Below are 12,536 nucleotides of genomic sequence, written 5' to 3'. Positions count from 1 at the left end.
TGGTTGCCGGCCAATCGCAGGGCACACGGGGACAGACAACTCACTTGTTAATTCACACCTAGGGACAATTTGGATCGGCCAATTTACCTGAAATGCATGTTTTTGGAATGTGGGAGGAAACCGGAGCGCCCGGAGGAAACCCACGCAAGCACGGGGAGAACATACAAACTCCGCACAGGAAGTCTGGAGCTGGATTTGAACCCACGCAGGAGGTTCCCAAGACATGAACTGTGCCGCACATGCGCTAACCACTGCTCCGCCGTGCTGCCGCTTTGCACATTATTTGCTGTTTTTAATTACTATTTTACACAATAAAACAGTTTGTCTCACAGATAATTTTTGCTCATTTTAAGTTTTGTCTCTGTTACTTTTCTAGAAGATTCTTAGATGGCACTAAGGACAAAAATCAAAGTAAAAATTGTGCTTTAGCTGTTGTAACAATTTTACAAAAAAAGTAAAACGGATAGAACGTAGTTAAATTGTTTTGGTCAACGGATCATTTTTGCTAATTTTAAGTTATTTTTTCTAGAAGAAACCTCAAACTACGCACCACATTTCTAACAAGTGCATATTTACGGGTAGAAAGTCTCTTTTATCACATGAGATCCGCAGGTTCGAGAGCGTTCTCCATCTGGGCCCCGGTGCTGTGGAATGATCTTACCCCTGACATTTGATCTGCAACCTCAGTGGAAATGTTTAAATCTGAGCTTAAAACACACTTCTATTCTATAGCATATGAATAAGCTATATTTTATGTTGACTATATATGTGTATTATTTGTTATTGCAAAATCCATTCCAGTCTGGTCATCCTGGCAGGGAGATTACCTCTCAAGGTTTCTTCATTTTTTTATGTTGAGGTTTTTGAGTTTTCCTTGCCCTCATGTAGGTTTTAGATCAGGGGATGGTGTCATAATAGTCAGTAGTTTGCAATAATCTGTGGTCTGTGCAGCCCTTCTAGACTCGATTAAGGTACATACAAATAAACATGACTTGACATGTCAACGTGAAGAAAAACAATATGTCCTGTCTATAGAGCTCTCTCACAATCAGAAGTCCATTAACACGACTAACATTTGTGAACATTTTGGTATTTACGTGCAACTTCTCTACCCCCTAGCATGTTTGTTTTTTCTTTCAATGTGGATTGTTTGTACCGTTTGGTTTTCATGTTAACACAACATTGCAAATAAAACTTTGTATGGAAGTCCTATGCGTTTTGTCGAATAAAGCATTTCCTATTAACAAAATTCTATCACTTACCTTTACTTTTTTATATGGGACCTTTTTTTATTCTTGTACCAAAGGGAACACATGTAAAAACAAAATGGTTTTCTATTTTGGCTATTTATCAGTAATTTTACTTATGTGGTGAGAATGATTACTTCTGGCACTTAAGTGTAACCCAAATAGCATTTCTTGATAATTTAATCTCATACCTGTCAACCTGTACGGTTTTGCCGTACAAAGTACGTTTATTATGCATTTTAAGACGTGTATGACGTACAAGAAAATCTGTGCGGAAAAACACAAATATGTCAATTATGGGTACCATCCGGTATACACCGACTATCGGGAAAATGGCAAATCAATCAAGTCAACGAGTTCGCCGCGGTAGCCTATATCTCTGTATCGTTTTTTTTCCCCGCTGCAAACGAAGTGAGCGGTTTGATGTAGTGAAAGGAAGTCCGTCTCTTTTTAGAGACCGGCCTTTTCGGCTCAACTCATTAAAGAGAGCCGGCTCTCAAACGGCTCACTTGCTTTGATGCATTATATTACAATCATGTTGTATAAAGAAGTTAAGAAAAAAAAAGGAAGTATAAAAGGAGAAAATGAAAAAAGACAGGTTTGCGGATATCCCTTTAATCAGTATATTACCAACAATAATTAAATGCAGAAAATGAATTCATAATTTGAATAAGAAAAAGTTTTATTCTACTTAATTATATTTGCAAGTATTCTTCCTTCTACAGTGAACGTCCAAGCTACTTAATTTTTGAACATTCTTTTAATAATAAACCTCATTCATGTCGAGCACTTCAGTATCTCACGACAAAATGATAATTAACCACATTTCTTGATAAATTAATCTAATTTGAAGAGTTTGCGCTGCTGACTGAGAACTTTCCCGTTTTTTGTTTGACCCAGAATCCAACTCTCGCGAGAGGGGAAAAAAGGAACAAACGAGATTATCGTGCTCAGTGGGGGAAGCTAACGAGTGGCGAGACAAAACAAAGGCAGACACAGTACACACTTTTCAACCTCCTGGCGCTGGTCGCATGTTGTTTGCATTCTGTTTGTTTGTTTATTTTTATTGTCACCCTTCCCCTTAATTTGAAACTTTGAGTATATCATGCCGAGTAGCACGTCTTTGTTGGAGGCCGACGAGGGAGAATCTGAGGTCCCTCCACCGCCGCTAGTCCACGCTTTCGCCGGTATGGGCCTCGACGAGCATCTCGGTAGCCAAAGCCACACGGCGGCCGAGCAATCGGATGAAAGTCCAACCGTGTACCATCACCCGCTCCTCCCGGCGTCCCACTTTAACCTTCTGGATACTGTCCTCGACTTGAAGCCGCTGCCGCATCGACCACCTTCGGGAGATGCAGGGAACGTCACACCCGAAGACGAAGAGCCACAAGTTCCAACCGCATCGGGCAGCCCGTTGCTATCACAGGCCCACCAATACATCCATTCGTCCGCTTTGGAGCAAGCGGAGACGGTGTTGCTTTATAACGGAGACGAGCAAGGGGATGATGTCGTCTTGTACGGCTGCGCGGAACCCGGCGGGGCTTCGCTCCTGGCTCGCCGGAAAAGCGTCAATACAACCGAATGTGTGGCGGTGCCGAGTTCAGAGCACGTTGCCGAAATCGTGGGCCGACAAGGTGAGTTACTCCCGGGAATGTTATAAAGATTCTAAACTTCTATTATACAAAACGAAGCAGCCATCTTTAGGAATTGGGCCGTGTTTGTGATTGCATGTGCTAGCTTTAGCCCACAACTTATTGTTTCAGGCAGCGTGTTACAACATCCATTGTATTCCCTTTTATTTGAGATAAACCAATTTTTCATTATATACACTCTCCCAGTTGAGACATGCAACGACAACACACTTGACACCTTTTTGGTGTTTTACGTTAATATATGCCAGTCCTAGTAGCTTGCGTTCAAACTGGGTCAACCCAACGACACACGCCTCGAACCAACCATCACTAAGGGAATCCTTTAAAGTTTCATAAAAGCCAACAGACACGCTCGAGTTAGTCGTCAATACATTCCACGCTTTTGTCCCTTCCACACACTCCATTGATAAACTTTGCGTGTTTTCTTTTGTCTTCGAAGTTGCTTTGCCACATCAGTCTCCTATGTAAGTTTTGCCACTGTAATCCTTCGTGGGCAGAACCGTGATCTCCCATGTCCAATTTGACATAAAACCACACGTCGTCTTGAACTTATAGCCCAGTCCTATGTCTGTCGTTTGGGTGGCTTTGTGGTGTTTTTTTGCACGGATTAAAGGACAGTCGGAGCTCCAGCTGTGGGGGATGGTGGGTTCCGTTAACACAACAACAGGAAATGGCTGGACTCAACCTCAGCTCGAAAGGAATAATTAATGGCATTAGATTAAACTGCATTGTGATCTGTTAACACCGTGGAAATGATCATTGAAGGAACAATGGTTGAATCTAAAAGTTTGGGTTCTATATAAATCAATGGTCCTGTATATTCTATCTACCCTCGTCATATCCCTCGAGAGGGGTGACCGACAGCAAGACAAACAAATACAAAAACCAAGGAAATAAAAAAAAGGAAAAAGTAGCAAAAAAACACACACAAAGTTAAGCACCTCGGCACCCAAGTTGGTCATGCTTTCGTCCCTCCAGATGAAACGGAACACAAGAAAGCGGCCATGTCACTCAGGTCAGGGTCACACAATAAACTCTTGTGTTCAACAGCATGGCCTGACAGCTTTCACTGGTTTAGTCAAGTCAAGTCAAGTCATTTTTATTTGTATAGCCCTAAATCACGAAGAGTCTCAAAGGGCTTCACAGATTGTTACACTATATTACACAAACTATTTTCAACCGACAAGAGGAGTAGGTTATTCGTATGCAATGGAGTAGAAGTGAGTTTTAAGTTTAGATTTAAACATTTCCACTGAGGTTGCAGATCGAATCTCAGGGGGAAGAGCATTCCACAGCACCGGTGCCCGGATGGAGAACGCTCTCGAACCAGCAGAAGACTTCTTTGCTCTCGGGATCATCAGAAGACCAGCACTCTCAGATCGTAGGCTTCGGCCCGGGACATAGTGGCAGATCAGATCTGAAAGATAAGAGGGAGCAAGTCCATGTATGATTTTGTACAATACTAAGAGAACTTTGAAGTCACATCTTTGGCTAACTGGGAGCCAATGCAGGTTAGCCAAAATCGGTGTTATGTGATCGTACTTTTTTGTCCTGGTTAAGAGCCTCGCTGCGGCATTTTGTACTAGCTGAAGAGACTTGATTCTGGACTTCGGGAGACCGGAGAGTAGTGCATTGCAGTAATCGAGACGGGAGGTAACAAATGCATGAATTATTGTTTCCGCATCAGACTGAGACAGTATTGAACGGATTTTAGCAATGTTGCGAAGATGGAAGAAGGCAGTTCTAGTAATTTGTTTTACATGCATCTCAAAGGATAGTTCAGGGTCAAATATGACACCTAAATTTTTTACTGAGTCACTCTGTGTGATGTGACATTTGTCAATGTTCACAGCAGTTTTTGAGAATAAGTCCCGGCATTTAGAAGGACCAATGACTAACATTTCAGTCTTTTCAGAGTTAAGACGCAAGAAGTTGAGTGACATCCACTCTTTTATCTCAGTGAGACAGGCCTCCAAATTTCCACAGTTTAGTGTGGAAGATTCCTCCAACGGAAGATATAGTTGAGTGTCGTCTGCATAGCAATGGAAGCTGATATTGTACTTGCGAATAATATCACCTAACGGAAGCATGTAAATGTTGAAAAGTAGGGGGCCGAGCACTGAACCCTGCGGAACACCGCAGGTAACATTAAAGGGCTCAGATGTCGTTTCACCATATTTAACACAGTGTGTCCTATCTGAGAGGTAGGATTTGAACCACGAGAGGACAGCTCCTGAGAGACCAATCCATTTTTCCAACCGTTCTAGTAGGATATTGTGGCGCACTGTGTCAAAAGCAGCACTAAGATCCAGCAGCAGCAAAAGTGATGAAGCGCCAGAATCCATTGACATTAGGAGATCATTTGTTACCTTGATCAGAGCTGTCTCAGTAGAGTGGTTAGCCCTGAATCCTGACCCCTGCCCCATCATACGGGTTCCCTGTCCATCGCTTAGAACACGTCGAAACACCCCACTATCATTTTACAACTCTCCATTCATTCCTATCACCAACAAGAGCTTGAGTTTCTACCATTTTTAGACCTCTTTCTTGGAATGCACTCAGAGTGTTTGTATATATGTGTATATATATATATATATATATATATATATATATTTGGAGGGGTGGATCCCCTGAAGCCCTTAGAGACTAATTGTGATTAAGGGCTATACAAATAAAAATGACTTGACTTGAATCCCTTAACCACTAGGATCGTAGGGGCGCACCGTATTCTTTGGTGTGTCCTTGGCAAGTACAGCCTGGTGGCACCCAACCCGCTCCAGGCCAACAAACAAATGTCTCCACCCTGTTTTAAAACATATATATCGTTTGAAAAGGAAAACAAATTGAACAGTTGAACATCATGACGTGTTTTGTACTTGCACACTGAATCAAAGTATATCGTATAAGATTAAAGAAAACTTCAGATAGCATTGACATTTTGCACTCTCAAACATTTGAAATCAAAGGTAATGCTTAACAGTGATTGAGACTTTTTTTCTACCCAGGTTGTAAGATTAAAGCGCTACGAGCAAAGACCAACACATACATCAAAACGCCAGTAAGGGGAGAGCAGCCAGTCTTCGTGGTGACAGGACGCAAAGAAGACGTGTGCATGGCCAAGCGGGAGATCCTGTCGGCGGCCGAACACTTCTCCCTCATCCGGGCCTCTCGAAACAAAGCCAGCACTCTGTCTGTCACGTCTGGACCTGGGATCTTGGCTCTGCCTGGACAGACCACCATTCAGGTAGCAGCACTTGTATATCACCTCTGTTGGTGCTCATTATACATCGACAGAATTTAAGGAGAGTTTTCTTTTATTGGTGTGTATTCATATTTTTTTTCCTCCAGGTGCGGGTGCCATATCGAGTGGTAGGATTGGTGGTTGGTCCAAAAGGTGCGTCATTTCACTTCTCGTAGTTCTGAACTTGCTTCCCATGATTTTATGTGAAAACGTTTTTTAAGATATTGAGTTTCCATTCTAGAAAACTGCAGTAAAACTTACTAATTTTGTAATTATGACACCATGTGTTGCAATCACAAAAAGAGCGGTCCGGAATTTGGAACTGTTTTTCTTGCGTCTGTCTCCTGGCTTGTGTCATCATTGCAGCCCCTGTCAAGGGCCTAATGTGCATGTATTTCTTGGACGCCCTCTAAAGTCTTCTTTTTCATCTTTTTGGGGTTCGGGTTGGGGTTTGGACTGTATTTGAAACAGGTCTTTTCTTACTTTCACAGTCATCACTACAATAGTGCAATGAATAGTCGTGCAAGTAAAAAGCCTTTTTTGGGCGAATAAATGGGTGTAGGTGGCCCCATATGGCGAGTGCGTAGTGTTGTGAGAAAAGCAAAAGATATGGATAAGCAGAGCAAAAAAAAAAACAAAAAACGAGATGATGTTGTCTCTTCATCATTGTCGGGCCAGAGAGGTGATGTTTTGTGCACGATTGCCACGGTGACTGACATTTTGCGCAGGTTATGCATCGTTCATGCATCAGTTCAGTGTTCTTGCAATAATATTTTTTTGCAAAGTTCCATTGTGTTGGTAAGCATTGTTTGGATATTAGGGGTATCACAAACGCGAAAGAGAGACCGAATTGAAATTTTTATATTATTTATTACACACGGGTGTTTTTCCCAGAAGTTTTCTTGGAAACTAGTATTTTCTAGAAACTTAGTAATGTTTGTCTGTCGTTTACTAATCAATAGTAAAACCTGAAAACATACTATTTTTTTTCAAATAAAAGATTAGGGCTGAAGCTTTCTTTTGATTTGTACTATGGCCTATATAGCTACAGAACTAATATTTTTGTAGGCCTTCAAAAATTTAATTATTGAACAACCCCCGCCTTTCTAGTAGAATATCTTTAAACTGCATTGTGGTTTGTGTCCCAGGGGCGACCATCAAGCGCATCCAACAGCAGACGCACACCTACATCGTGACACCGAGTCGTGACAAGGAGCCCGTGTTTGAGGTGACGGGCATGCCGGAGAACGTGGATCGTGCCCGTGACGAGATCGAAGCACACATAGCTCAGCGCACGGGCTCCTGTGGCAGTGGCGTAGAGGTGCCCGGCGCGGACAACAACGACTTCCAGTTCAACGGCACAGACGTAAGTTTCGACAACAACGGAGATGCCGGGTGGCCCCGTGCCGGCCTCCTGCCGGCTAACCCGAGCGGAGGCGGCGCACAGCGGGCCAATGCGGGCGGCGGCGGCCGCATGTCTTCCACCTATCGCAACGACAGCTCCAGTTCCCTGGGCAGCGGCTCGAGCTCCACCGATTCCTTCTATGGAAGTGGAGCCAACCGTATGAATGACTTCAGCCCCACGAGTTCCTTCAATGCCAATTCCAACAACAACAATAACAGCGGCAACGACAACACTGGGGCCAACGGTTTCTGGTTTGGGGAGGCCATACCCCCTGCGAGCTCTGATGAGCCTGTTGCAGTGGTGAATGCCTCATCGGGATTCGAACCGCTCGTCATCTCTACAGGCGGTGCGCCGACACACTTATGGAGCCCCTTCATGGACCACCAAAGTCTTCAGGCCTTCGATGCACGGCCCGCTCAGGTAGCTTGTTTCACTTGGTGCCAGGATGAGTTAACCAATGAAATTAGTCCTTCTCAAAATCAATATTCACTATAAAGGTCTTTGTGTATAAACCCTACCTAGGACGGTTCCATCCTACTCTTTTTATTCTCAACCATTCGCTTACAAAACAATTTTACCACCTTTAATCAATAACTGTTTTGGGTGAAGCCGGTATAAGATTTTTACTGGATGAAAGTAACGCAGTATTTAAGTGGCAGCTCTAAAATGTCGTTTTTTGCCTTAACAATTTACTAAAATTATCTTGAAAGCTATGACATATGCTTTTCTCTTTGCCATTTTCATGATGGTCATTTAATGCTAATTGTACTCGAATACAAAGCGCGTCAAACGTCTTCTTTAGCGTTTATTGGCAGTCCTCGACACCACCGGTGTTAATTTTTCTGCTCGACAGCCCCTAACGGCGGTTGGCAAAAATGCACCCATTACCAGCATCTGCACAAGCTTTAAGGTTAAAATCATGTGATAAAAGTTTGAAGTTATTTTTTGAATAATTCAAACAGCAAATGGGCTATGTAGCCTTCTGCCCTTTTCCTTTTTACCTTGTCTTTCTTGCTCTTTAGCACAGCATGTGTGCTGATGAAAAGCTAACTTTAAAGTGGCTTTTCAGCCACGTGCAGTAAACTTTCTTGGGCATGATTCTGTAAAGTGTTTGGAATAAATACATTGCGAGCTAATACTACAAGTCTCCTGTAGTACAATACGCCAGTTTATAGCTAACTACAAAATAAACATTTAGTTTCTATAAAAACTTAGGCAAAAAATAAATCAAGCGATTGTTCTATGGTTATTTATGGTGTATCGGTGCCATCTCCTGGACACTTGCAGTATCAGCAGGTTCGTTTTGACCAAACAAATGACACTGGTCAATTCATGTTTATCTGTATAGCCCTTAATCACAACGTCCCAAAGGGCTGCGCAGACCACAATTACATCCCTTGATCTGAAACCAACATGAATCCAAGTAAAACTTGAGAAAATTCAACATGAGGAAATAAAGAAACCTGGAGAGGGGCCTCCACATGAGGTACTACCCCCTTCCAGGATGACCTGGTAGATGTTGCAAGGAAATCAACAGACAATACACAGTCATTATCAACATCAAATATGGGCAGTAATTGAATAAAAATTCTAATGTACATATGTATAGATAAAACTGATTGGTTCCTAAAATAGCGTATGTGTCAATTATTGCAAAAATGTAAGATTTTTACTATCTAGCAAAAATAAACTGATTAAATATAAGACCGACTGACTGAAAGATTTAATAAAAGTAAAGCTTACCTGAATAACTAGGCCTAAAAACATGAAACCTTTTCTATATCTGAATATTTTATCCATTCTGAAATATGGAACTTTTGCGTGTGAAACTTTCAATACTTATATAAAGGTACATTTTTTTGTCTGTTATGGATTTTTCAACATTTTGTGAGCCAAAAAATCTTACAGTAATGGCGCGTATCAGCCGTTTTTTTTTGATACAATGATTAAACAATTTCATTATTACAGGGCAGAGACCATACAAATATTAGTGGTAAAGGAAGAATCTTGTATTCAGTTGGAGATAAATCAAAATGCTCACATCAATCTTGTGAATAGTATAAAAATTCCCTTGCATTCTTTTTTTTTTTTTTTAGACGAGTCCGCCCGGGACGCCCCGCCTCTCCCCCACCTTCCCGGTGGCCGAGGCCCTGGAGCACCCCCAGGCGCTGCAAGTGCTCCGCGCACCCTTCTGCGCCGCACAGCGTCCGCCCTCTTACTGCTCAGCCTTCTCGTCCTCATCCGGCGAAAGCTCGTCCTCATCGCCTCCGGAGCCTTCTCTGGCCTACGGGCGCCGTCTCAACCCCGACGCGTGCGTTCGATGCCTGGACGGGCGCGCCATGGCGGCTCTCGTCCCCTGCGGGCACAACCTCTTTTGCGCCAAATGCGCCACCCAAATCTGCCAGTGTCCTGACGCCACCTGCCCCGTGTGCCTGTCCCCCGTGACCCAGGCCCTGCGGCTGCGCAACATTTGACTGCCGGGCGACCAACTCTGGAAATGTAGCAACCAGGAATCGCTTTATACATTTTAGCCACCTTTTTAATTTGTGTTTTATTGAGCCCTCTCCCGTGACCGCCACTCTCCGGAGGGGGGCGCAAGTGGGTATGTTTACAAACAGCAGGACCCCAGCCTAAATCCTATTCATCGGTCGTATTATATATTTACGCATTACATGCTAATGCGGCACGAGAACCTATTTTCTTCCCCTTTATTACCACTCCACAGAACGTCGACATGTAACTGTAGCGGTGCTACTTTTTTTTTTTCACCCCCAAAAAATCCCCACCCCTTTTTCCTGTCAACAGGATCGAAATCGTTTACGGTTAACTCGTGCCTGAACCTAAGTTACGAAAAAGAGTTTAAAAGTTTAAATTCAGAACTACCGTATTTTCTGCACTAAGAGACACCTCCATAAAGTAGTCTTTTGTAATACATTCACATATAAAAAGCAACAATCTACAAGGCGCATCAAATCTAAATTTCAGTAAGAGTTAGGGATGCACTAAAAGTAAATATCAAAATTTTGAATCGATTAGTTGAAACATCACTAGGGATGAGGATGACATATGAAAAGGCATCAGGTTTTATGTCATCATTACACAAACTTTAGTCACGGTACCACATTTTTATCATTAGGCCGGGCCTAGTAAAATATTGTCAGACATAAAACCAGCTTGCGGTACAGAAAAGGTTAGGGATCATTAAAAAATAGTATTGCTCTGCCAACTTTTATAATCTAGACGAAGCACACAAGATTCTGAACCGAACGACAAAGGCATTCTGGGAAGTAATTTGGTTGTTCTGAAAGATGGAAACACATGGCTACATGTATTCAGACTTTGCCAAATGCAACGTTTGTTTGGGCTACATTTTTTGCACAAGATTCTGAGCTGAATGAAGGTAAAGGCATTGTGAGAAGTAATTCTGTCCTGAAAGATATGAATGGCCGCACATATTCAACATGTGTCACCTACAACGCTTAGTTTGAGCTAAGATAAAGTGAAACACTTTTAGACAGATTTTGTGTTTTCTTATTTTGCTGACATTTGTATCTGGTACAGTGACTAAAATAATGTGATTATTGAAATGTATCCTTTTCCCATGTCATTATGCAACTGTAGTTGGCGCTAAATATCCACTGATGAATCAGATTCAGATTGCACAATTATGGTAACACGCCGATATGTGATTCCAATTGAAAGCGCATCTCCATGTCAAATTTCTGGTTAATTTGGGTTCTTGGTGCGCCTTATAGTCCAGAAAATACGTTAATTTTCGCGAGAGTGGCCTTTTTGTTTTCGACGGATGTAATGTATACATCACAGGTCAAAGTCTTAACTCCATTTAGTTGTTCCTTCTTTTTCCCCTCGGAGCTTTTGTACGAACATTCCTTTCACAGAAACTGTTGTCAATGTCGGAACAACTCCTTGAATGTTCTCCAGTAGTCACACTAGGTCATTCTTTTTGTTTTATCTTAAAATAAGATTTTTTTGTTCCTTATCCCGCCACAGGGCTTATGCAAGAGTCTGGCTGGGTTGGGGAAACGGCGAGGAAAGAAAATGAGGAAATTATTGGTACTTTTTCAGTGGCCCTCGGAAAAACGTTAATCCATTCCATATGCCTCTAATTAATCATCTCAGTGTTGTTTTTTTTGGGCATACGGGACTGTAGTCAGGATTTGTTTTTCTTAGGGGGAAGTACCTGGACTGGACACTGCACAACTCCAAAGTATATTTGGGGGTTTCCAGTTGTTATAATTTGGTCGTTAAGTATGTCACAAACACAAACCCCTCCAGGTTCTTCCCCCTCCAATCTTCATCCGTCCTTTTACTTTAGTTTCGATGAGGGTGAATGCAATATACACCATCAGCCCTCCCATTATTGTATTATATATATTAAGGACTGAGATTATACAGAAGTTATTTTTATTTTGTTACATTTCATAGTCTATATATATATATATATAAATATCTTGACAAAGTATCTATATTCCGATGTTTACAATAAGATTTTAATTTTTCTAATCTTTTCTCTGCGTGGACGGGAAACACGATTGAATTCGCAATGCTTTACCCACTTTATAGTTAGATTTGTCGAATGCCACCACTGGAACTTCGGAATGTGCGTGCACAAGCATGTCCGCGTTAAGTAAATAATATTAAAGGTAAAATTAAGTCGCTGATAGGAGCTGCCTGCTAACGCGTGTGTAAGAAAGTATCTTTTTTAGTAGCCGTTTTTGTGCCGATTTTACTACTTTATGTATATGTAGGGGGCAAGTCTTATGGCATATATAGAAATCTCAATTCAATACCCAGGTGGAGTCAGGAGTTGAAATAAAATGCAAGACTATTTTATAAACGGGCCTTTTAAGTTATTGCGGCCAAAGCACTGATGTTATTATATATATTTGCTGTAAAGAGAATTTTAAGAGTTTTATTTTTCTGATATTAAAGTTACTTAATAAAGACGGTTTCATTTTAAGCCACGTGGA

General features: G+C 41.9%; 1 protein-coding gene across 1 annotated transcript; it reads left to right on the top strand.

Annotated features, from left to right (window-relative positions):
* Window positions 1-2,185: 2,185 nt before the first annotated feature.
* LOC148365675 (RNA-binding protein MEX3B-like) lies at window positions 2,186-12,530 on the top strand. The gene is made up of 5 exons (XM_088336075.1): window positions 2,186-2,881; window positions 5,905-6,143; window positions 6,248-6,293; window positions 7,289-7,965; window positions 9,642-12,530. Exons 1-5 carry the CDS (start codon window positions 2,353-2,355, stop codon window positions 10,017-10,019), a joined length of 1,869 nt encoding a protein of 622 aa, XP_088192201.1. The 5' UTR covers window positions 2,186-2,352; the 3' UTR covers window positions 10,020-12,530.
* The last annotated feature ends 6 nt before the right edge of the window (window positions 12,531-12,536 follow it).

Source organism: Urocampus carinirostris, chromosome 5 (assembly GCF_059441175.1).
Source record: "Urocampus carinirostris isolate Australia breed hairy pipefish chromosome 5, RoL_Ucar_1.0, whole genome shotgun sequence".
In the NCBI taxonomy this organism is placed as follows: domain Eukaryota; kingdom Metazoa; phylum Chordata; class Actinopteri; order Syngnathiformes; family Syngnathidae; genus Urocampus; species Urocampus carinirostris.
Note: the sequence above shows the minus strand (reverse complement) of the source record. Positions and strands in the feature narration are given on the sequence as shown.